At 35.3% G+C, this 24,341-nt stretch overlaps 1 protein-coding gene across 1 annotated transcript in view; it reads right to left on the reverse strand.

Annotated features, from left to right (window-relative positions):
• Positions 1-24,341, reverse strand: part of LOC113066391 (cytosolic carboxypeptidase 4-like) — a 120,103-nt gene that overhangs the window by 25,735 nt on the left and 70,027 nt on the right. The window contains 1 exon segment of the mRNA XM_026238298.1: positions 23,092-23,272. Within this exon segment, the coding sequence (XP_026094083.1) occupies positions 23,092-23,272 (181 nt within the window).

The following is a 24,341-nucleotide window of genomic DNA, read 5'->3' on the forward strand; positions in this document are numbered from 1 at the left end:
CTGCTGCTGCTTTCGTTCAGTTTCAGCCTCTGGATCTGATTCTGGATCATAAATATACGCTGAATCTGACTGTTAGCCATGGTTTGTTTTGGATGTTTTTTTTCCTCACGGTAATGTCACAGCTTCTAAACGCTCTCAACGCAAAAGCCTACTGGCGCTCGTGATTCTTTAGCTCCGCCCACACGCCACACCTCCAGTGGCTCTTGTTTTTCCGGGAAAAATCGGTACAGACTATCTTTCTCTTATGAATATAATAAAACTAAAGACTTTTTGGAGTTATGAAGGATGCAGTACTACTCTATAGGTACTCAAGATTAACAGGATATTGAGTGAAAACGAGCATTTCACCCCCCCCCTTTAAAATTATAATTGTGTATTTATAAAATAAAATAAAACGTATTGCAAAATATTCAAGAATAAACCACTGGACTAAAACCTACATAAAAAAAAAAAGTGTCTAATATCTGTTATTTTTGAATTGACATACCTGTCCTGAATTACTCTGCAAATTAGATTCATTAAACCTCTTCAAACATTCATGACACTAACCTTGAACAATGAAAATGAGATGCTTTTCTTCTTGTTAGTGGTAACTGTCCCTTCTTTGCTTCTGAGCTAAATATAATTTCCAATACAACATCTGCCTCTTTAGTCTCTCATTTCCATTCAAAACTCCAGCGGAATTACCGTTCCAGTGCAGAAGAGGCTGCATGACTGACGTGCTCCGCAGGACAAATCCTTGGGAATGAAACAGGGGAGCAGATGTAGGACACAAGCATAAATGACAGCTACAACAGAGACTATTTTGTAAAAGGGGTCATATGATGTTGCTAAAAAGAACATTATTTTGTGTATTTGGTGTAATGGAATGTGTTAATGTGGTTTAAGTTTCAAAAAACACATTATTTTCCACATACTGTACATTATTGGTTCTCCTCTATGTGCTGCCTATCTGAAACACATCGATTTTTACAAAGGTCATCGTTCTGAAAAGTGAGATGTACACTGATTGGCCAGTTATCCAATGCGTTGTGAATGGGCGAATGCCTAAAGCGTGTGATGGAAATAGTATGCCCCTTCCCATATTGTTATGCCGTGTCCCTGCACGATGAGACAAAAACAATAAAACCCATTATAAACAAGGCATTTGTTGCATCCAGTGGGGACATAATTACTGATTATAATGACTGCTGCACACATCTGAATAATTGGATGAACTGCTCTGGAACAGGGTCATAAATACAACTTAACCACTGATTTATAGTTGTCTCTTCTTTTGGAAGACCAAACTAAGAATTGTATCACTTTTGAAACGAAACACACAGCATCTCTTTGACATGGCGGCGCCAGCAGCAACAATACTACAATGAGAATCAAAGTTATGCTTTCTTTCTTTGCGTGAACATTTTGGCAGCGCTATGAAAATCATCCCCAACCCTGATGTAGACATGTGGGGGTGTGTTTAAATAAGGTGTTTAAGGAGGTCATGGACGAGTCTTAAATTTCTAATGAATATCTATTTGGGTTTGAGACTTTAGTCTTTGCAATTTTAGGGATCTTATCTATTCACAAACAGCTTGTAACACTCCTAAGAGAAAAGGAAACTTGAAATCGCATTATATGAACCTTTTTAAAAATGGCTGTGCTGTTAAAATAACCAATCATGCAATTCCTCAAGCACACATCCATCATAACCAATGCAGTCATGATGGCTTTCATCTAGCATATTTGACACTGAACATCAAATGGTCACACAGCACCATACCAAAATTGAACAAAAGTAACAATAATGCCCTTTAAATCAAGCATCTACATCTATTAAAGTAACTATTAACTAAATAGGCTCAACAATAAGCAAAAATTCTGAAAATTCTGAATTGGAAAATTGATCATTTTGGTGTCTAAATGCCATATTTTATTTTACTTTGCATGTTAACCAACCCTGCCCATGTTGACATTTGCCTAATGTTGCTAGGTTCCAGTGGATTTGTACCAGTATACCACAAAAATGACAAATCTGATTGGACGCATAACTATGCACAAAAATATAGATAGCTTAATTTTTTTATGAATATTTTTAATGAATATCGTGTCTACGTCATTTCATTGTCATTTACTCAACCTTATAATTTCAAAACAGTATGTCTTTTTATTTCAACAAATATTGTTAATAAAAAAGCGAACCATGCCTTTAATTGCATTTACCATTGTTTTCTGGGCTGCAAGCCAACAGTTGAGAACCACTGACAAGTTTCATCAACCCGTAATAGCTAATGATGATTTGAACAGCCTAAAATATCCATCCAAGCTAAATTCAATTTACATTTCGCCGTAAATGGACCATGTAGGTAGCATGAATCCTACTGTAGTCGCGTATAATTCAGCTGTCAAATTTGACCTTCCAGCTTCCTACGTACTCTTCCAGAACACTTTATATGTATCACATGTGTGTGGCATGTCTAAAGTGCGAGGTAATCAGCTTCAGTGACAGGCCAACACAAACGATGAAACAAACGAGCCACTTGGCACTTCCAGACGCCCCCTTCTCCTCTACTGGAATAGAGGCGTCACTCAGGTCTAAACACACTGCCTACACATTCCTCAAGAATCTGCATTGCCAAAACCTGTTAATATCCATCAACATAATAGGGAGACGGCACCTCTTTCAGAAATATAAAGTTAAAAGTTAAGCTCTCCTTAGCTGTGGTTAACATACATTGCAACTGGTTACCAGCAATTTGTCACCGCTGGCAGGTCCCCACGTTCGGTGCCATGTGCTTATTTAGTATCCTGCTTTCACCCGAGACAGTAATGATGTCTCTAAAGTATCCTACACAGTGTTAATCTTAAAGAATGATGTTTAATTGCAAGTACTGAGTGTGAGATTGCTACTGATGGTTTTTCTTCATTCAGAATGATTATTCCTAAAAGGTAGCAATGAAAGCGGGGTTGATAAAAATGCCCTTTTGTCATGCACGACTGGATATTATCACCTGTGCAGATTGCATAAGGGAGATCAGAAGTGGCCTTGTCTTGAATATTCATGTTTTACTTTATTCATGCCTGCAGGGCACACAAATTATCATGGGGAAGACAGAGTCATAGGAGCTTGTTTAATATCTCCCATTGTTTGGCGTGGCAATTTTAGAAGATGAAGCAAATACAAAGACTCATTGAAGCTCATTGATCGGCTCGCTCGCTTGCGAATTCAAATATTCATGATGAACTTGGATTTTTTTTAATCAAGTGGTCGTTTCATATTCCCTTTGTAATGAGGACTGAAATCTTCATTACACATGCTCTGTATTCTAATTTCATATAATGTGTAAGATGCCAGAGAAAGATAAAATATTCAATTATTTTCATAACGCGTAGAAGAAAAATACCACCATGGCAACCGAAAAATGCTTTTGAGTTCAAATATTCAGGGATGGGATTATGGTACTTTGAAAACATGACTCCGTGACCCACATTCAATCAGGACAGACACCTTTTTAATTGACGTGAATGAAATGAGACTGTTTAATATATGCAAATTTAGGCTTGTTTATTCACAAAGTTAAATGAATATTGAAAGTCATGGGTTGCGCAACACCTGACGTTGATTAATAATCAATATCAATAAGCAATATTTATTGTCCATTCACAGTTCATTTCACCAGCCCCTCTCCTATCCCAAAATGTGTAGACTTTAATTCACTTTATATATATATATATATATATATATATATATATATATATACATAAAACAATAGGTTCACAGAGCTCTACAGTAGTAAACATTTGAAGTGGATAAAAAAAGATCATCAAAGTTGTCCTAAGACAAGAACAGGTATTTTTTTGGTTTTAGGACAACTTTGATAAAAAGTTTTGATCCACTTCAGATGTTGACTACTGTAGTACAAATGGGCATGCATGTAGTCAAAAAAATTTACTGCAAAAGCCATAAATCTCCCTCTTGCTCACTTGCATCTGTGTGTGTTATGTACTGAAAGATGTATTCTTCTACATCTACTGTAAAACAGTACATCAGCACACATGACCACCCACACACACGCTTGAATCTTGAAAAATGTGGAGATTCACTTCGACTTGGAATAAATCACTACAACTGCCTTCTATGGCCAAACAGTCACACCGTGGAATTCAAACGAGTTTCAGGTAAAATACACAGGTTTCAGCTTAATTTGAATATGCATGCATGTTTAACAGAGCACCTTGCTCTTCAAAGACATTTCATTACAGTGCTTTTGTTGAAAAAAAAATATTCCTAATAATCCTTTTTTTTTTTTTTTTATTACAAATTTTTCATTTTCCACTGCTGCAGTGTAACAGCTTCTGTAATGAAATGTTTTCCATAACTCAGAAGAAGAAATAAGATCAAATATACTAAATGATTCACGTTTTAGGTTTTAAGTCACTGAAAAAACATTAAAAAAAAAAAACAACAAAAAAAACAAACAAACATGCAGGATAGTAAAAATTAATAATAAGAATAATAAATGTCTCATTAAAAAAAAAAAAAAGCCTCCACTACTCAAGGGGGTGCTACAGCTGCCTTCAAATGTCTGCGGCATTAAACCATGTTAAGTATGCTAGCTCTTGCTCTACAGGATTCTCTTCAAATTGTTGTTCTGTCCAGACATTATTGAGGACTATATGTAAAATGGAATAGCCAATTGAGAAACTGATAAATCAATTCAATCAGAAGCAATTCAAAAGAAGCTATCATTGGTTAATGCGACCAATTCATGCATACGGCTTAATTTACTAGAAGCTGACAGCTGAAGACTTGTTTACATTAATTATTGTTTACATTAATATTGTGGCAAGTCTAATGTTATAAAACACATTCTGGCACATTTCAGAAAACAACAGCATGTATTTGCAGCAAGAACTTTCATTCAGTACTAAAAGTAAAGTATACTAAAAGTAAAATTAAAGTATGTTTAAGATCTTAACATAATGAAACCTCCAAATAATTTGAGATAAAAGTCCTCACTTCATCTCAAGCTATTATTTCTAACAGAAACAGAAAATTCCTGTCTGACAAAATGTGCAGCAGCAATCTGTCTAAGTCTACATTTAGGTTATTTAAACAGGCTTCAATTTGCATGGGCAATAAAGACTTACAGTTTCATTAGGAACATTATGTGTTACTGACATGAAGCTGTCGCTTCACATTTATGACTAGTGGAAGTTCTGTTCTGGTGGGTTAACTGGGGTTGCTGGTTATTCATTTGGCTCTTTTGATGCAAGCAGAACAGGCTAACATCTAGATAATAATTTGTTCTCCTCTCAGCCGTAATACTTATCTTAACAAGTAAAGATGAAAGCGACGTCAAACATGCAAGTGTTGTTGTTACCTGCTTATTCCTGACACTCATCTGCTAAGACTAAGTAGCGTCAAAACAACTAACATGACACACCATCACAACACAAGTAAAGGATTAAACTCTTGTTTTGCTCTCAAATGAAATGTAACCTAAGCTACATCCATCATTTGCGAAATGACAGTTTTATCGTACATTTACACTCCTACATTCAGCTTTTGCCTGCCAATCACTGGATCAGAGTTTAGTCCCAGAAAGTTCTGTATGAGTTGAAGGGGATAAAACGAAGTGCTTCGCTTACTCATAGCACTCAGTGTTATCTTGCCCGGACAGCATGGCTGTAATACTGGCTTATGTCTGGCTGTGTAAAAATCTAAACACATACATGGCAATGCTATTGTAAAGTTCTGGTGATTTTGCTAGCAGACGACAGAGCATTTTGTGAAGCCTGCAGTTTTATTCAGTTATAGCTCACTGTGTCTTAATTTGTCCACAGGCAAGAGTTGGCACAGGAACTTCTTCCTGAGGGGAAAAATGAGCCAGACTCAACTTAAAACACAAGGAAATGATCATGTGCAGAGGAAAATGCTCTTCAAGTCATTTCTGAAACAAAAATAAAAACGTGCTTCACTATGGAGCTTTATGTTATTTTTTTAATTTGACATCAAGAGATATCTGGTCCCTCACGGGATATGTCTTGATGTTGAATGTACATAAACTAAAAGTAATACAGGGTTAGAATAACAAGAAGGTGAGTATGAATTTCTATTTTTTAAGTAAACTCCATTTAACATCATAACTGTGTCATTATTTATTGTTTGCTAACTTAAAAAAAAAAAGAAAAGAAACTAAAGTGACATTCAGCCAAGTATGGTGACCTATACTCGTGCTCTTTATTTAACCCATCCAAAGTGCACACACAAAGCAGTGAACACACACACACACTGTGAACACACACCTGGAGCAGTGGGCAGCCATTTATGCTGCGGCGCCCAGGGAGCAGTTGGGGGTTCGGTGTCTTGCTCAAGGGCACCTAAATCGTGGTATTGCCAGCCCAAGATTCGAACCCACAACCTTAGGGTTAGGAGTCAAACTCTCTAACCACTAGGCCACGACTTTCCATAACTTTCAAGTATGAAGTCATCCAGTTTTTTTTTGCTAACTTTTCTTCCCAAATTACTTGAGAGGCACTTATAGTGTGTATTCTTCCAGGCTCCATGCTAAATTATATTGCTTTTGTATTCTGCAGGTCTGAAAAAAAACATTACCAGGCCACCCTGGAGCAAAAGCAACCGAGAAGTGCTTCTTCCTGCAGGTTATAATGAGCACTGTATTCATTTGGTCTTACCAAATAAGAAAGAGAAAAATATTCACATTGTCATTTCATTTTATGACTTTTTCATGACCAATCTATGACCTCCAAGGTTTAATTGACAAGTTTCTGACAGTAAAATAACAGTGCCTATTTAAATTAACTCTTGAATTTGGGTCCAGCAAAAGCACAGTATGCTCTAAAACTACGGGAAAGTTATTGTGTAAAACGACACGATTTTATCAAAACTGAGGGTGAGTATTATGGAAAGAGTCGGTTTACAATTAAATCTGGTAGAAAGGTGCATGCTATCAGTGAAAAGCGTACACTGGGTGTCTCAAGTGGTGGATCACAAGAAAAACAAGTGAAAAACAAGAACAAACAATGTTACATGGTCAAAAAGAACAATCAAATATATAATCGTTCACATCACTGATGTTGACAATATATATATATATATATATTTTTAAATACAACTATAATAAAAATAAATTATAAAAAAATAAAAAATATTGATTATAAACAAAAATCTAGCAAATAAGCAAATAAAAAAATGTAATAATAAATTAATAGTAAAATTAGCAAACAAGCCAAACAACTACAGAAATAAAACAAAAATAAGCAAATAAAGAAATAGTTGTATTAATATTTTATAGAAAAACAAAAATAATTTAAATTAAACAACCAAAATAACTAAAACAAATAAATGATAATACTAAATTGACAAATAAACAAGAAAAATAAGCATATGAATAATGCTTATAAACAACTTGCAAAAAAATAAAATGATTATTATAAAATAAAAGAAGAAAGAAATTAATTAATTAATTATAATGAAAAATAAGCATAATAAACAGATTTAAAAAAAAACATAAATAATAATAAATAAAAGATCACATTTCCCAGCATTTCCAGAGTGTTACCGAATATATTGGAGCATGCAGGATGCATCCACTTGCGCTAATCCACTTATTTAGAATTATCTTTTATGGGATATCATGCTTGCTTTCCATACGTCAGCATGGTAGCCGGGCTCCAGAAGGGGAACAGATGCCATGTTATGAATCTGCATTACATCCGCAAGAGTATTTATTAATCCGGGTCATCATAGAATGCCTGGTGGAATTTAGTCATAAGCCCCCGGTCTGTGCTTTCCATCTGTTGACTGTGTTTTAACATACTTCTGAGTAGCTTCATCTCCAACACACAGCTGATAAAGCCAGTTAGATGAGTGCTGAAGCGTCTTCAACAAATAGAAAACAAAAGGTCAGTTTTCCTATGAATAAATTTTTCCAGATGTTTGATTCTGTATCACAGCTCTGATAGGCTCTGTGCACATGCAATTTCCTGTGACACTCAGCTAGCCATTTCTCAAGTCCTTATCACTCATATGTCCTAAAGGTGATGATAATTACAACCCTCAAATAACTTGTGGCTTATAACCGATGACAAAACAAGGTCTGAATCAAAAACAACCAACACAAGAAGTTTCTTAAAAAAAATAATGATAATAAATTAAATAAAAAAATCAGATATGTTAAAAACTAGTGTACTGGAAATATGCTTATGACTGCATTACGATTTTATCAACATACAATGAATGAGAGAGTGAATTATTATATTGAAAGAACCAGTTGTTGTTGTTTTTTTGTTGTATTTTTATAATGTTAATTGAAATATGTATATATACATATTTCAATTAACATTCTGAAATACTGGTTCTTTCATTTATTAATTCACTCACTCATTCATTGTATGTTGATAAAATCGTAATGCTGTCAAATCATATATATATATATATATATATATATATATATATATATATATATATATATATATATATATATATATATACACACACATATATATGTGTGTGTGTATAACAATCTTGTTTTATTACAGATAGTTGCTGAAGTTATTAAAATAACAAAAACTGAAATAAAATGAATCAAAATTATATAGAAAACATAAATAAAATTACAAACTAAAATGAAAATGAAAATAGAATATATAAAAAACTGATTCAAAAAATTAATAATAAATAAAATATATAATAAAAAACAAATTAATAGATAAAAAAAATACATAATAAATAATGCTTATGAACAACTAAGCAAAAAAAGAAAAATATGATAACAAGTAAATAAAAGTAAATTAACAGGAATGAATGAATGAATGAATGAATGAATGAATGAATGAATGAATGAACAAATATTACTAAGAAATATAATTGTATCAACAAAACTAAAATAAACTAGTAATCTAATAAGTAAAAAAAAAATCCTATAATTGAAATTATTTGCAAATAAATGTATAAAATTCTAATGATAAAAAATGAAACAAAAATCAGCTAAATAAACAAGTAAATAAAACAACATTAAATAAATAGCACTTAAACGATTTATTAAAACATGCAATAAATAAATGTAAGTATTGTTTATTGCACTACTATGTATTTATGAGGTGAATCATGAATGCAACAAAAATGAATTGACACATAAAACAACAATACATAGCCTAACTAATAAAATTTAATAAGGCTAATAAAACTGATAAAAAGCAATAAACAGCACTATGCGTTTTAAAACATTTAATGTGCAATGCCAGGATATCTGGGACAACATGCTGTTGTAATTATGGAACCCTTTAATCATTTTTTAAAGGTTGAAACTAACCGTATATAAGAACTAATTCACAGAAATAAATCAGACTTCTAATCACTACATGGAAGGTTTTAAATAGAGTCCGGGGGCAAGGGCCTTGAGATTGGACCCAAGACCCTTTTTTCTGTTTTATCATGTCCCATCTATTGTGACTGATCATGGGCCTGGTCTGCTGAACTCTGGTGTAAACTAAATGGATAAAGCTGCCAGCACAATCCTAATCTTGGAGCCAACAGGTCCCACAGCCTCTGACAGCCAGATAGCTTGTGAAACAACAAAAAAGGGACATTGAGCCCAAACCGAAAATGCATTCTCTTCTTTCAGAATGGGGGGTGGCTTGAATAAAAATAAGGCAAAAGGTATCTTGCATACCATCAAATCATAAACATCTCTCCAAGCATGAAAAGTTACATGCCGGTCAGTATCTTCGGTCAGTTTCATCATCCTCCTTGTCTTTTTCCCCTCAATGACAAATGGACCATACTGTGCTCTCTCGCAAAGATAAGCTCAGAATAGTATTCGCCCGTCATCTTTTTCTGTCAGCTTTGATTTGGCCGATGCCTCACTGCGTGCTTTGAAATTTCCCCGTCTTCAAGCAATATCAAGTGTGAACTTTTGTAGAAGCAAGCCTTTATTCCTCCACATAAAGGTGCAAAACAAACGTCTTTTGTTCGTATTTCATCTATAAAAGATCTAATCCAATATGGAACAAATGCATGACCTTGAAGTGTATTTGAAGGTGATTTATTTCAGCACAGGTTCAAAACCTTTTGCTCATCTTGATTCAATTACATTCACAATGAAACCCAGATTTCAAGGGTTATAGTTCACCCAAAAATGAAAAGTCTGTCATAAATTGCCCACATAACCATCCAGGGCTCGCAAGATTTCAAAATCCCTGGTAGCCCTTCATGCAGCCACTCTTCAGATTTTGGTAGCCAAAGATGAATGTAACTAGCCGCCCATATATATATATATATATATATATATATATATATATATTAGGGGTGTAACGATACGCGTATTCGTATTGAACCGTTCGGTACGACGCTTTCGGTTCGGTACGCGGTACGCATTATGTATACCGAACGGTTCGTTGGAGTAATTAATTATATTTGAAAAAAAAAAAAAAAAGAGAGAGAGAGAGAGAGAAATATAATGATATGCGTTCAACAAGGTAGCCCAATAACCCAAACAACGTAACAGGCAACGCCCCTGACACTCCCGAAGAAGAAAAAAACACCATCTTATATGTTTATGTTAGGCTACTCAGCAGGCGCTCGCTCACTCAGTACGCGCTGAAGGCTCGTTGCAAAATAGCCAATGCGTTTAACAGACTAGAAATGAGAAGATCCTCCAATAACCAACAGGTCTGGTGTTTGGGTGCACTTTGGATTCCCTTTAAGCTATAATGGTGATGGCAAGAGAGTGGTAGATAAAAAAACAACGGTATGTCGCATCTGCAACATGACAGGGTACACCAGCGGGAATAAAAAAAAAAAAAAAAAAAAAAAAAAAAAAAAAACTGGGAACTATCTGGGAAAAGACGAAAAAAAGGAGAAACATGCACGCAGCAAACTATCCCTGCAGCATTTAGAAACTATAGCTTACAGGGAATCCAACCCAAACACCAGACCTGTTGGTTATTTTAGGATCTTATATTTCTGGTCTGTTAAAGGCATTCGACATTTTGCAACGAGCCTTCAGCGCTTGCTGAGTGAGCGAGCGCCTTAGGGGCCGTTCACATATCGTGCCTAAAAACGCATGGAAAACGCTAAGCGCGTCTTTCTCCTCCTTTCCAAAGCGCTTGGGCAGAAGCGCTCATGAGGCGTCTGTCTTTGCTAAGCAACAATGACGTGCTCTCTCCATGAGACGCGGAAATTTCAGAGAAGGATAAATGGATTTGCAGCTCTAAAAATCGCTTGCAGTAGCTCTGCTACTAAATTTATTTCAAAATTGCAATCCATATACAACTATGATCAGCTGATCCTTCATCTTGGCTGAGCTCTCAACGTTGTTACGGGAAAGGATGAAGCTGATTGGTTAGTTCTTGTCACATGACCCGCGGTGCGCTTGCGGCATTCTGAAAAGTTGAGATGTTTTTACATTTTGCTGTATCTAAAACGTATCGAACCGAACCGAACCGAACCGTGACATCAGTGTATCGTATCGAACCGAACCGTGAATTTTGTGAACCGTTACACCCCTAATATATATATATATATATATAAGTTTATATATATATATATATATAATTGTTAAACTCTCATTCTGATAGCACTGATCCATTGGTGAGTAAAAATAAAGAGGCACACTCATTTAAATTTTTTGGGTGAACTGTCCTTTTAACTTGGTGGGTTATGTGCCTGTATATAGTTATTGGACCAATTGTACCCAAAGAGGACTTCACAATTCAGTGCACGCAGCAACAGAACTGTGCTTGTTCATCAGATTAACTGACATTTCCACCTGGCTTTCTGCATCTTTAATCTGTAACACAGCTGGAAGCCATTAGAATCCCATCGACATATTTTCTGAAGTAAGTATAGATAATCAATAATCTGAATTTAAGGCGCTTAGAAAAAATAACCAACGTGCATCAGCGCTCTGATGACGTGATGGTTGGTTTCAGATCCAAGCGGAGAACCCAAATGGATAGATTATAAAGGCCAGACGTTCGATACGGATCAAGTATCACTCCCTGGAGATATTGCACTTTAAGGTGTTGGTTAGGTTTAATTTACCTTGCATGGTATGGATAGTGACATCTTGTCTAAATAAATCAACTGATGTTCTTGATGGTGTTGTTTCATCCAATCGGGCTAGTGGATCATTTTCACGCCTCTGGTTTCGACCATCGGCAGATACAGAAGAGCAGTTAGACGGATGTCCCCAGGTCACAGCCATTTGTTCTGGATGGGGCGGCTTCTTCAGTTGTGTGTGTCCTCTCCATTCCCCTCCATTGAATACCCTTTCATCGTGTGTTTCTCTTTTAGGGTGACATCCAGCGGCTCATAAACATGAGGGCTCACCATGAGAGATTAGCACACAATGAGTGCCTCCACATGTGAGAAGCGTGGCCTGTCTGATGAGTTACGCCTCATGCTAGTCAATATTAAAAGACTATTGATTGTTGACTCACATTATGGTTTCTTAGTCTCTTAAAACTACCAATAAGGGCTAAAACCATCAGAAAACCCTCTTCAAAGACAACATTATAAATGAAAGTGGTCTGAGCCTAGAGAATGGAGATTACGTTCTAGTCAGAGAAAATAAATGGATATAAATGAACAGAAACCAAAATAAATGACCAATACAAACACCACTATCATCTATCATCTAATTTTTTATATCTTTCAAAATGTTTTCTATAAAAGTATTTAAATGCCTCAGGGTAAAATAATAATAATAATAATAATAATAATAATAATAATAATAATAATAATACATTTTAAAATTTAAAAATGATTATTATTATTCTGCATTTAATTCTTGTAACTGTGACTTAGTTTATTGCCATTAAAACGTCATATATCAACTTGTAATTTACAGTATATTACTATTGTTTTTATATATGAATTATATTAACATACTTGGTATATTGTCATAAAGGATTTTGGGGTGATCAGATTTTTTTCTCTTTTGTAAATTAACATTTATTTAATCAAAATGACTGGAAAAAAATAATTTATTATTACAAATGTATAATAATCTTAGTCACACATTACTCCAGCCTTTAGTGTCACATGATCCTTCAGAAATCATTCTAATATACAGATTAAGCGATCAAGAAACATTTCCTATTATAAATGTTAAAAACAGATCCTTAATATTTTTGTGTAAACAGTGATTTTCTTTCTCTTATTTTATTTATTTATTTATTTATTTTTATTATTATTTTCAGGATTCTTTGATGAACAGAAAGTTAACATGTTTAAATATGAATATTTTGTAAAGTAATAAATGTCTTTACTGTTAATTTCCCATGCTGAATAAAAGCATTGAATTCTTTCTCCTGTACCTTTTATCCTCAAAAGTATTAAATGCATAAATAAATAATCTTACTGAATGGTAGTGTATATCATATGTTACCTTTGTTACTGGCTTAATCTCTTGCATTTGTGACTTCATATCTAAACATTGTGACATCTACATTTATTTTCTTATATTTGTGATATATTGTCATGTTAATTGTTAATATCACAATGTTGCATAATATTTCAAATTATATATATATATATATATATACACACACACAAAATATATAAAAATTTTTGTAGGCCTATATATATACATATATATACAAAAAACAAACCCAATTTAGGTTTAATATTAATGTAATGTATGACTAGAGGACATTTTCACCAAGACAAAAACAACTGCAATAAAACTGTACAAATTACACTGGGTGGCCATCATCTGTACCAAAACCAAGCACCCCCGAGGTGAAAAAGAAAGGAGGAGCTGAAGATGGTGGGGGCTTGGCTGTGGTCACTTTTAGCCCAACAGAATGATGAACAGCACAGGCTGATATTCATTTGTCTTCTACCTGTCTGCCTCCAGCCCACGGGGGCCTCCACAATATGTCACTGTCGTATATTGGACCGCCTCCATGCATCAAAACATTTTAATACAGCTCAGCCCACTTCCACCCATCTCCAAGGTTGAGACTGTGGACAGGAAGTCGACCCTGATCTGTGTTCGCCTCATGTGTGACACAGTATGAATCAATCCACGTTTTGGTGCCTTTTCATGCAGCATTAACCATAAAACGATCGCTGCACTCCCGACGAGAACAAAAGCTGAGCAAACCGTCTCATCATGAGAAGTTTCAACCATTCTGTTGTTTTCCATCCTGTCTAGGGAAAACATACGAATGAAAGGAAAAACACACAACAAGGCTGGAAATGAGGGGCTGCAGGCATCAGAAAACAGGCCGAGAGGACAGATGGGGTGTGCACTGCAGATTACAGAGACTGTTCAAACAAAAACTGTTTCCAGAGGGACAACTGGGAAACAAATCCTTGTTATAGGGATTGATTCAGTTTGTTTTTTGTTTTGATATTAGGGATGAAGGCCAGCAGGACACTCTGTGGAGAGGATAAACGCAATGAATTTCATGTCATATGACATGAAAATGTATGATCAAGCTAGGTAGATCAGAGTCCGGCACGGGTCAATTTTTGGAGACCCGTGCCCGCCCGTACCCACAAAGTTCAGCACCAGATCCAACCAGTCACACGTGATAATATAAACATTTAATCCACACCCGCACAGACCTATTAATATTTGAACGTTTACCCGACCAGCGCCCACGATAAATCACACACGCTAAACAATTATGGATTTACTTTCGCTTTTTAACATTCAACTTTCGTTATTGATTTTGTGTAATGGCAATTTAGACATACAAATATTGCGCATATTTTCCATCCGCACCACTACCCGCCAGCAAGGAGATAATTAATTAAAGGGGACCCCACCTCTTGCAGGACTCTTAGGTAGCTAATAATGAATAGAGGGAAATAATGAGTAAAAACATTATATCCTACTTCTTCTAAAATATATAAAATACATATATACATTATATATATATATATATATATATATATATATATATAGGCTATATATTAGGGCTGTGCAAAAAATCTAATGCGATTTTCATGCACATCTCATCAGTGGAGACGCTCCTTGAATTAGAAGTATTATCTCCACCACGTGTGTTCAGATCAGGGTTGCCATGTTTTCACAACAACTCATGCCCTTTTGCTTCTCAAAACTAGTCCAAAATTAATCGCGATTCCAGGAGGTTCCCAGATAAAAAACAATAGCTTCTCGGGGTTAAAATATACGTTTTGTTTTTTGGCATGGTTGTCTTGGTAAAATTCGCATTTTAGGGGCTAAATATCATGTTATTGGTATTGGGGCTGCTTCGAACTGCGGACATGGAAAACAACCGCAAACTTGGCAACACTGGTTCAGGCGGAGCAGCAGTTACTACACAGAGCCGTAGTCTACCGACAACCAACACAAAATCACTTTCAAAATCAACAAAGAATCGCCACTGATATTGTGTAGATTGTCAGTTAATTACAGTTCTCTGTAGTAAATGCCAACCGGTGTTGCCAAGTCTGTGGTTGTTTTTTTTATGTCCGCAGGTCGAAGCGACAATACCAATAACATGATATTTAGCCCCTAAAATGCGAATTTTACCAAGGCAACCATGCCATTAAACTTAAAAATAAACCCCGCAAAGCATTTCTTTTTTATCGGGGAACCTCCTGGAAACGCGATTTTGGCTAGTTTTGGACTAGTTTTGAGAAGCAACTGTGCAGGATTTGTTGTGAAAACCTGGCAACTGTGATCTGAACACACGTGCTTGAGATATACTTCTAATCACAGGAGCATCTTTACTGATGAGATGTGCATGAATATCGCATTCGATTTTTTGAACAGCCCTAATATATAATGTATATATATATATAATGTATATATATATATATATATATATATATATATATATATATATATATATATATATATATATACACACACACACACAAACACACACATATATTTTATATTTTATATATATATATATATATATATATATATATATATATATATATATATATATATATATATATATATATATATATATATAGACACACACACACACATACATGAAAACAGACAAGCTGAGAGAACCAAACAGAGAGTTGTCAGAGAGAATGGCCGGTTGACTCATTTCATCAAACAAAACATGCAAGATACAACCTTAACTTGTGATGTAGCTAGGTATATATTAATGAATAGAGCAAAGTTGAGCAAATTCAAGGCCAGTTTCTCCTTGGAATGAAAGATGCACAATATTATATCCCACCTCCTCTTCTGCAGCTGGTGCTGTGTTTGTCCAGGCGGCCAGTACCTTGAGAATAAAGGCAGAACCTGCGTCAGCACCAGCAGCTGAACAGGGTCAGGCGATCTCAAATTTCCTGTCTGCAGAGGGGCAAGGGTACTTCACGCCCCAAGACTTCAACAGCCAGAGAAAGCGTATCCTGCTGGGGCCAAATATTTCAGCGTTGCTCTCGCTTTACGAAGCTGAATCATTTCCGTTGACGTGACAGTAGTGTACTCTGTGTCCCTGACAGGGGTAAAGAATATCCCAGCTGGGTTATTTCATTACCTGAAAGCTGTCACTGGAGAGTTCCTGTGTGTCAGCAACAGGCAGAAAGTTGCAAAAGTGAATTAGTGCTCGGTGTGGTGCCGGGCACAGCTGAAACTGACTCATGTCGTCATGGTGACTGAGTACATTTGGGCATGGGCAAGAAATGAACAAATTGATAATGGACAACAAGTTACTTCAGACTGAACGGAACATGAGGTTTTAGTGGCACTTTGTTATGGAGCTGAAAAGGCAAGCTGCAAACGTCAAGGACAATTTTCTTCAAAGTTCTGATTTAATAAGAGGTTTGCAGATAAAACAAGGTGACCCAAAAATAAATAATTTCTTTCTGAAATAATCCATGTAAGGTTAAATTGATGGGAATTGAGAGTCACACCATTGAAAACCATGAGCTTAGCTTAATTCCATAAAGTTTACTAGCATAGTCAGTTGCAATGAAACTTTCTCAAAGACCTTTATAATATTATGGCCACTTCATTTCATAGCAGAGTTGCGTATAATATTTATTTTGTTTTCTGCATTTGAGTAACAACAAATGTCTTCAATGAACGATACTAACTTCTCATTGAGATCAATAAGAAATGGAGGGAAATATCTAGATGCTTTTTATAATTTTTTTTTTTTACATATTTTATATTATATTAAAATAAAACATAAAAAGTAAAAAAATTATCTTACATAAAAACATTTAAAATAAATGAAATAAGTACAATTAATATATATTATTATTATTTTTTTACTTTTTATATCTTTATTTTATATTAAAATTAAACATAAAAAGTAAAATGCAATTAAATACATAATTTTAATATATAAAATATAAAAAGTAAAATATAAAAATAAATAAATGAAATAACAAATATTTATATAAATATAAATATAAAATTCATATTGGTCCAGAATAAAAAATAAAAAACGTGAAAAACTTTTTACTAAACTCTAAATGTACACTGTCATGTCAAATTCTTAAAATAATTAACTATTGTACAGTGCAAATAAATAAACAATAATAATAACAAAAATCTTTCCCAATTCAGTTCTTGACTAATCGGTTGATTTATGTCAACTGGTCAAGCAGACAAAGCATTTACAATGCACATCCAAGTGTTAAAACTGAATATCTGAAAGACAAAATTCTAATTTTAGGATCAGCACTGTAAATTTGTTCTTGGCTGTATTCATTCGGTTGAGAAAATGGTCCTAACTGAATCCTTCTACACTGATGATCACTATATGAATATAAGGTGTCAGATCGACTGATCGCAATGTAGAATCTACTCAAAGAGCTCATATCCTAAACAAATAACAAAGAAATGCAGATATGTGTGTCATCTTTTCAAAACCGATTTTCTTGAACATTGCATGGGGTGAACAGAAGACACTCAAAAGCACTTGCATCCCAGCTCATATGCACAAAAGAGGCCTCAAAGGTACATATGCTGGTGCGGGTACACTGACCCAGCTTGTATGGGCAGACAGCTGTGATCGCTACATCTTAAACCCTTTTCAACCATTCTGTGATCTGACAGGCTGGTGAAAAGTCTTTAAAGTTCCATTGACTCTCCAAACCAAGATTATACATCACAGTCTTCAAGTTTCCACTAGTCACAATGGTCAAACAAATTCAATTTCAGGCATAATTAAACTCCATCTTGCATCTGAACTAACAAAGCGTGATTTACTGCTTGCTTGTCGGTTCGTTTTAAAGAGTCTTTATTCAAGCAAACAAGCCGATCGCGTTCCTATCCAACACTATATCTGGATTGTTAGCCCACACAAGCACTGGCGGCTTATGAGAGATCTCACCTGGTTATTCGGCACGGTTAGAGAAAGCACTGGCAGATGCCCACTCAACTGTGCTGAGCGCAGCCTGATCCGTGCCAGACGTCGGGCCGGTGATTCATGCGAATTGTCCTAAATGGTTCCAATGTGCCAAGCTGATGCTGTCCTGGGGAATAGGTGTGGAATAGTTGTCAAATATGTCCAATAATCAGTGAATCAGATACATCTGTCCCCCTCTGGTGAATGCAAAGCACTTGGCTGTGGGAAATGAAGATAGAAATAAAATCTCTGCCATGTGGCCTATAGCAAAGGACAATTTCAGGTTTGATTCTGGCAAGTGTAATCTCTAGAATGTACAAAAGGACATATTTTGATAATGGACTAGTTGGCTGGCTTAACAATTAGCTGACTAGTCAGTCACAAGTAAGGTCAGATAACAAATAATGCATTTTTGCATTTCACTGGTCTGCTTTTGTTGCTTTTCTATGTAAACATGAGCTAGATGGACATATTTGACCGCTCACATCTCGCATCTTTTTAAGGCTTTTACAACACTCTAAAACACGACACTCAAATTCAAAGTAGATCACATCTAAAATAAATGAAAATAAAAACCACACTTATTTTCTATGAAACCGTCTTGCATCTAAGTTTTTAAATGTGAATCGGTGGGATTTTTTTATTTATTTTGTTTATTTTATGGGGAACTTTAAATTGTTGAAGGTGGTGAATTCATTAGGGTTCGAATATGGACAATTGGTCGCTGGTGTATATGGATTTTTATTTTCTTTAATTTGCATTTTAGCAGAAATGCATCTTCTCTGGTTAAAAGCTTCTCTAAGAAGTTGCATCGCTAAATTCAACCCTTTAAAGCACTGTTGCATATACACTACCCTACCAAAGTTGGGGTCAATACAATTTATATTACAATTTATATTGGGGTCAATACAATTTATATATATATAGATAGATAGATAGATAGATAGATAGATAGATAGATAGATAGATAGATAGATAGATAGATAGATAGATAGATAGATAGATAGATAGATAGATGCTTCATGTTTACCTGTCCAGCTTTTATTGTGAGCCTTAAAAGCAGCAAAGCTGATGTGGAACACTGGGACACGGCGCCGCGGGTTATGTACAGCTGATGTGCAATTCATATGGGAGTTCACGATGTTGGAAACCCAATTCTATTTGATATTACCGAGAGATGCTTTTGACAGCAGCCTCTCTGTTCACACCTCTTGTTTTGTCTCATGCTAAGCCAAAGCAGAAAGTGAGCTCTTTCACCCCCAAACATGCCGCTCAGCAAGATAACGCCAGACGCCAAACTGCTGTTTGTCACAAGTCACATCTGTTTACTTCTCCCTGTCCCTGCAGTCAACAAAAGATTGCTCAAAGGATTGTCTTTTTCGAATTTCAACAAGAGACTCACCCAGATCTATGTGAATGCTAATGCTACATGCTACATAAACAGTACAGAGGGAGCTAAACTTAAAACCTTTCGTCAGCAAACTGAAGCTGAAAATTTGAAATTGAAACTGAAAACAAATGGTGTAACATCTGCATGCTTCTCAGGGGTTCCTCTACACGTTTGACAGGTTTAAAATTAATAAGCGTATATTGTAAAACTAGCCACAAACTTTAGCTTTCTGTAGTAAATAATGGCCAGTATATAATTATATAAGTATATAATATATAAAGTTAATTAAAATAAATTTTAAAGCATAAGTATTCTATATAACAAGTCATAAAACTGATTATTATCTAATTTACTGCCAGTAAGCCACAAATATGAGTAATCATAATCATAGTATATTATCTAAAAGTACTGTAAAATGGCTAGTGCTAATAGCATTTCACAATGAACGCCGCTTCATGAACACTTTATTCCTCCATGTTAAAATTCGATTCAAAATGGACACAGGGTTTCACAAAACTTCAGACCCCTTGACCTACATAATGGACATTTCCCTTTGAAATTTCTAAAGTCTGTGATGAATTTGATGGAAGCAAATGTGACCTTTTCGCACATTGTCATTTCCATTTCAAAGGGCTTGCAACACCGCTGTATTTATATCTATGCAATACTGCATTACCATATAAATGAAACTGACGAAAGTACCCATATTTAGAAGATGTCCAATCTTAAAAGTGAGCTCTGCCGCTTTCCAAGTGTGCGGTGGACTTTATGGAGGTGCATTTGTGAATTCTGTTGCTAAGCTTTCAGCTTTTGAACACACTAACAGTAAGAAATGTAATAAAACTACAAGGTTATTTATCTAAATACACAATGCATACATTAATGTTGCTTTCCGACTGCAACTACATCTCTTTCAATGTCGACAGACCTAGCGTCTGTGTTATTGAGGATGTGAGATCAGCACTAAAGCCATCAAATGCTCTCCCACGTACTTCAGACCTGTCACCAAGCAACAAGCTGCCCTGAAACTGTTAATAAAGTCCTCACACACAGGAAGTAATACCCTAAAGGTGAATTTGCGCTGTGTTGAAGTGAAATTTAAATTTGTCACAGTAATTTGGGAAGGCTTATGGGAAAACAAACTCTGAATGGGTTCCAATAGAGTGTGGATTGTATTGGTGCATGTGTTGTGACATTTAAAGAGACAGTTCACTCAAAAATATAAAATTAATTTTCTCACCCTCATGTAATTACAAACCTGTATTTCTTCAGCTAAAAAAATAAATAATAAAAATAATAAAAAGATAGTTTGAAGAATGTGCCAACTGTTTTTGTCCATACAGTGAAAGTCAAAGGGTCCAAAACAACAACAAATTGGACCCTATTGATTTTCAGTGCAGAGGCAAAAATAAAACATATTGTTCTCCACAAAAGAAAGTCATACAGGTTTGGGAACAACTCAAGCGTTAGTAATTCATCAAAAAAAAAAAATAATAATAATTTTAGTGAATTAACCTTTTAATGGCTTAGAACTGTGATTATTTCTAAAAAGATTCAAATCTCAACTCCACTTCCCGGGAATGTCCCAGTTTTACAGCATGTTCAAAACGTCAAACATCAAAACCAGAATCATGAACGAAATCAAAATCTGGATCAGAATCAGGACATAAAAACAAGAAAGAAAGAAATTACACATCACCAACACACCAACACCGATCGAGTCTTGACCTCACTATTCTTTTGTCCATAAATACCACAAAGTTCACAAAAACCAATCTGGTCATTGCACACTTTCGGACTTGGAGCTTATAACTTCAGGAGATCTTGTCTTTATCATCCACACATTTGTTATGAGGACACTGGAGGAATAAATCCTCGCTCTACACCTCCATTCTCTGAGCATCCTCTCTAATACAGTTAGCACGCCTGATCAATAGTGTAGCATACAGAAGCTCACATACTAGTGATAAGGAAGAGGCCATGCAACGGAGGAGACCCCGCTCTCTTGGCAAGGAAATCAGGTCACTCTCAGTAGTGAGGAAGCTGCGAGGAAAATCGATCATTCCCTGGCTGTGAATAGAGTGTTGATAAGCCGGGTAGGAGAGCTCTTAAATAGGGATGGCCACAGAGTTGACCTCTGTATTGGTTTTACACATGTAAATACTATCTAGCTGGGAACAGCAGGGGAGATATGGCGATATCCGGTAGATTAAAACACGCTGGCATTTGTCTTTTTCATTTCAGCACTCAATTCCAAGGGCAAAAGGTGACTGCCTTAATGTGTGCAGCTCTGTTGGACAAGACGGTGACTGAACTTTCAGACAGGAAGAAATAGCCTGCTTACAGATGCCTAAGGCAATCATGAATAGTGCCAAAAGCAGGGACCTGCTATACTGAGATTACAGCGAGAGGTAATTTATAACCAGCAGGCTATGTTGAAAAGGTTTTTAGTTTAAAACAATATGGTGTGACCTGCCATTGTGAAAAAGGAAATCAATCAAAGGATCTATCGATCTATCTAGACAAAGACAAAAAAAATTATAATCACAATTGTCATAATTTCTTAACCTTGTTGCTATGACAGAGCAAATTATTTCATTCAATACTGATTCATGAATATATTGGGGTAAGGGGTGTAAAAGTAAGCGCAGCTGCTTTGTTTACAGTGGTATCCAAGGAAACTCTATCGATGCTGTTCCATAAGCGCCACCTGCTGTAAGCTAACACTAATCATGCTCCCTGTTCTGTACATTAGTTCCATAAAACTGGGTTTTCCTATAATAGAGGTAAATAAAACCCTGAACCACAAAATCATTCATAAGGGTCAATGTTTTCTGAATAAATAAGCTTTCCATTGATGTATGGTTTATTAGGATAGGACAATATTTGGCAGAGATACAACTATTTGAAAATCTGGGGTGCAAAAAAACTACAACAATCTAAATATTTAAATTTGTCCAAATGAAGTACATAGCAATGCATAAAAAAAAAAAAAATGAGTTTTAATATATTTACAGTAGGAAATTGACAAAATATCTTCATAGTGCATGGTCTTTACATAATATCCTAATGATTTTTGTCATAAAGAAAATTCGATATTTTTTGACCCATACAATGTATTTTTGGTTATTGATATTGATTGATACCCCAGCGACTTAAGACTGCTTTTGTGGTCCAGGGTCACAAATGTTCCTCAATCAGGGTCCCTTACCAAGGTCAAATAACACAGAATGAGCAAAGGTGCCAAAGGCACACCAATTTATTCTTGCATTCAAAAACTGTGTAAAAAAAACAGCACAGATATTTTTTAATAAATTCAATGTTTTGCAAGAATTAAATGTAGTCATTCACACACGATGCGGGTATGTTTGTGTATATATACATACTTGCCATTAATGACCCCATCAGGGTTGAGCATGGGGATGATTTTAAAGATGTAGGCCTCTCTCAAGCTCTCGGCTAAAGGATCACTGCTGCACAAGAACTCCAGCGTGCCCTTCAGTACCCAGCTGGCATTGCTCTCTCCTGGATGAACCCTTGCTGTCAGCACCACACATGGCCGGTTACCTAAAAGAAACATGAATATGAGAAAACAGGTTTTAATTTATAAACATACTGCTTTACCATACATTTATGTATTTAATACCTGTAAATAGTAACCTGTGGCATTTAGTGTGTAGCTTGCATTGTGGATTGCTCATTTTTTAAAAAGGAGAAAGCCACCAAATCAGTGTGACACTGTGCTGTCACAACATTATACAGCAATTACTGCGCGTCAAATTTTCGGTCGGCGTCTCCCTTGACTCGTTTCATCTGGACGGGAAAATTACATCACCTTGCTTAGCAAGTTTACAAAGCCAAAAGAGATGGACAAAGCTTATCAAAAACACATTAACATTTAATTTAGCTTGACTATTATGGCCCTGGCTGACACCCCACAAAAGACAGCAGAAGGGGCGACTAATTTGTGTGATTCTGGTATTGATGATTTCATAATGAGTTTCTGCATGGCCTCTGTTTATGCGCTCTTTCACCGGCTCAGTTTCATTTTCTGTATTTAATTGAATCTGAATATGTCCATGCAATTAGGCTGGAGAGATGATTTTTTTTTTTTTTTTGAGCCATAAATGAGAACCATTATCACTGCCTTTTCCCATAATAATGAATGTCATACATTCGTCGTGAATAGCAAGTGACCTACAATTTTGCATTCAGCATAAGGGTCAATGAGAAATAAGGATAGTCAAAGACGATGAAAAGACAATTATTTTGAAATAAGAAATCTGCATTTATGTCAGTTTAACACCTTATAGAAAAACTTTTTTAAATCACATATAAGAGAAGTTTATAATGGCTGTAAAAAATGTACATAATTTCCTTTTCAAAACTATTTTCAAGTTGTTTGTTTGTTTGCTTGTTATTTTTTTATGAATATCAAAGTTCAAGTAATCTAATTTAACAGGCAATAAAAGGATTATTACACTTTGACTGATGATTTTTATTTTTTACTTTAAACCCAATTCAAAAAGTACTCAAATAAATGTTAAATATTTTTTATCCGTGCAACACAATATAATGTAATATATATTTTTTTGCACTTTGCCACAATATATTATGGATTACATATATACTGTAT

Source organism: Carassius auratus, chromosome 50, assembly GCF_003368295.1.
Source record: "Carassius auratus strain Wakin chromosome 50, ASM336829v1, whole genome shotgun sequence".
Classification (NCBI taxonomy): Eukaryota; Metazoa; Chordata; class Actinopteri; order Cypriniformes; family Cyprinidae; genus Carassius; species Carassius auratus.